The sequence below is a fragment of the Cyprinodon variegatus genome, unplaced genomic scaffold (genome assembly GCF_000732505.1).
Source record: "Cyprinodon variegatus isolate N-32 unplaced genomic scaffold, C_variegatus-1.0 Scaffold1300, whole genome shotgun sequence".
Classification (NCBI taxonomy): Eukaryota; Metazoa; Chordata; class Actinopteri; order Cyprinodontiformes; family Cyprinodontidae; genus Cyprinodon; species Cyprinodon variegatus.
In genome coordinates, this window is record NW_015151753.1 from 67,783 (window position 1) to 70,112 (window position 2,330).

At 45.6% G+C, this 2,330-nt stretch overlaps 1 protein-coding gene across 1 annotated transcript in view; it reads right to left on the bottom strand.

Annotated features, from left to right (window-relative positions):
* Positions 1 to 1,099: 1,099 nt before the first annotated feature.
* LOC107102699 overlaps positions 1,100 to 2,330 on the bottom strand; it is a 16,904-nt gene continuing 15,673 nt past the window's right edge. The window contains exon 5 of the mRNA XM_015402102.1: positions 1,100 to 1,891. Coding sequence (XP_015257588.1) covers positions 1,850 to 1,891 — 42 coding nt within the window. The 3' untranslated portion in view covers positions 1,100 to 1,849. The remainder of the gene's footprint in view (positions 1,892 to 2,330) is intronic.

Here is a 2,330-nt window from a genome sequence, read left to right on the forward strand (position 1 = left end):
TGTCATGATTGATGGATTAAGATCTAAAGAGAAGCACCATCTGCTGGTCAGACACTGTAATTCAGGGAAAGGGTGGAGTCAGAGTAAAAAAATATGCAAGAGGGGGCTCACTGCAGTGGCTGGAAGTTGGAGGGAAGTAGGCCGCCATTCAGCTGGCGTTTGACTGGGAGCGGCCATTTTGAATGGCTGCTACTGTAGGCGTTACCCAGAGTTGGCGACATGTAAGGAAAACAAGCAGAGCTAATATTAGAGGACTGGAAGAAGAACAGGAAACGTCCAGAAGTCTTTGAATGCAGCGTGACAGCGCCATCAGGGCACGGAGGGGTCCCCCCCCCCCCGCTGTGGATCCAGTCACCTCGTCTCTAGCTAACGGCTGATTAACCAACTACAGGATGGAAAAGCTTCCAGGCTAAATCTGATCCAGATCAACCAAACATCAAATAAACATCTCAGCAGGTTGATTCCATCCTGAATGAGACTCTCCTTTACAGACATGTGTGCTAGGCTAATCAGTCCATTAGCCAGATGGGCCAAAGATGGCCGCCGCTCTGGTTTAGCTCTTGTCACTAGCCGGTCTGTCCTGGAAGCACGATCCGTACCATCAGCTCATTTGCAAATCCAGATATACATCCAGGTCACTGCGATCTTTACAGGAAATTATTTTCCTTTTGTGCTAACATTTTGGTATGTAGTGCGTCATCTAGAGAAAGAAATAACTAAAATGCAGATAAAGATGGTTTAATCAGATTTTCTGCTCTGAACGTGTCCCATGATGACGTCAGACAAAAAGTTTAACAGAGAAAATGTAAAAAACTGTCTCACAAAAGTGCTAAAACATTTTTAAAGATGTGTATTAGCATTTTTTAAGTAAGTTACGGATAGAAATAAATAATTATAGTACCATAATTACATTATTTATGGCGAGCTGGATGTATATCTGTTCGTGCATGCACAGGTCAGATCGTGCTTCCAGGACGGATCGTGCTTCCAGGACGGATCGTGCTTCCAGGACGGATCGTGCTTCCAGGACGGATCGTGCTTCCAGGATGGATCGTGCTTCCAGGACGGATCGTGCTTCCAGGACGGATCGTGCGACGGATCGTGCTTTGTTTTCCCGTCAGGAAGGCTGGCGTCTGGAAGAGCATGTGAATATGGCTGAATAGAGGATTTCCAGTCTCTCTGCACGTCACCATGAGGTGTGAGCGGCGACACAAGGACCACTGGGATGAGACGTCCGGGATCAGGAAAGGAGGAAGATTATCGTCCTCATCCCAGAATCACATTGTTTGGGTTTATATCCAACATCTCTGGCAGAAATGTCCTCCATGTCTTCCCTGCTTCAGGTTGAAATGAAACGGATCATTTGACCTAATAGTTTTTAATTCTGATGAAAGAAGCAGTGATTGAGCCTGGATCAGGGGGAGATTATAATCTACACGACACACTATGAAGACGCAGACCAGCGGGATGCTAATCCAGCCTCTGAGACTCATCAGACAATCACAGTTACAAGGTTATTCCTCTGTCTATATATATGTCTGGATCTCCAGCGTCTCCCTATGAGACACTGCTGCTAATTACAGATTCTGCTATCTGCATATCTAATCCAGCGATTCTGGTTGCTTTTTACATTTCCCTTTATCCGTTTATCTGACTAAAGCTGAGTAAATCCAGATCAGCAGTAATTAACTGGGATGCATCGACTTGTGTAACTCCTCCATAATGTCCTCCTCTTCTCCACCATCCAACGTCTTATTAATGAACTTTAAACCATCTTTTCCTCATTTCTCCAATCTTCTTTCCTGGTTTTTCTTGGCTTTGGTAGAAGATGAAGCAGACGCAGCAGAGCTCACTTCAGGTCGATTCCCCCAGAGGTGGCCTTCTCTTTGTTCTGAAACAGAGACAGTAAATCCTTTAAAACTCAGTGTCTACCCTACACGGCCACAGCAGGCTGCAAAAACCAGCGAACGAACAGAAGCTGAGCTACATCTACCACCAACATGAGACGCTTTCATAGCTCTGCACTGCAGACAGACTGCTGATCATATAACAGCTACTACCGAGCCCTATAGAGAATAAGGTGCTGTTAGCTCTATGCAGTTAGCCTAGCCCAGAGAATGCAGAGGATCCAAATTCCTGGAGGAAAAGGGAAACTCATGATGATGGCTGTGTGGATTTTAAGGTCATTTAATAATCCTTAAGAACTCTCCAACATGCAGGGCTCCATGGAGACGTAAGTCATGCGCCCTCTGGTGGATGCAGACTGACTGACAGCTGTCTCGTTGCTCATTTCTTAGCTCTAACTTTTGATCCTTTCCTCATCTGTAGCC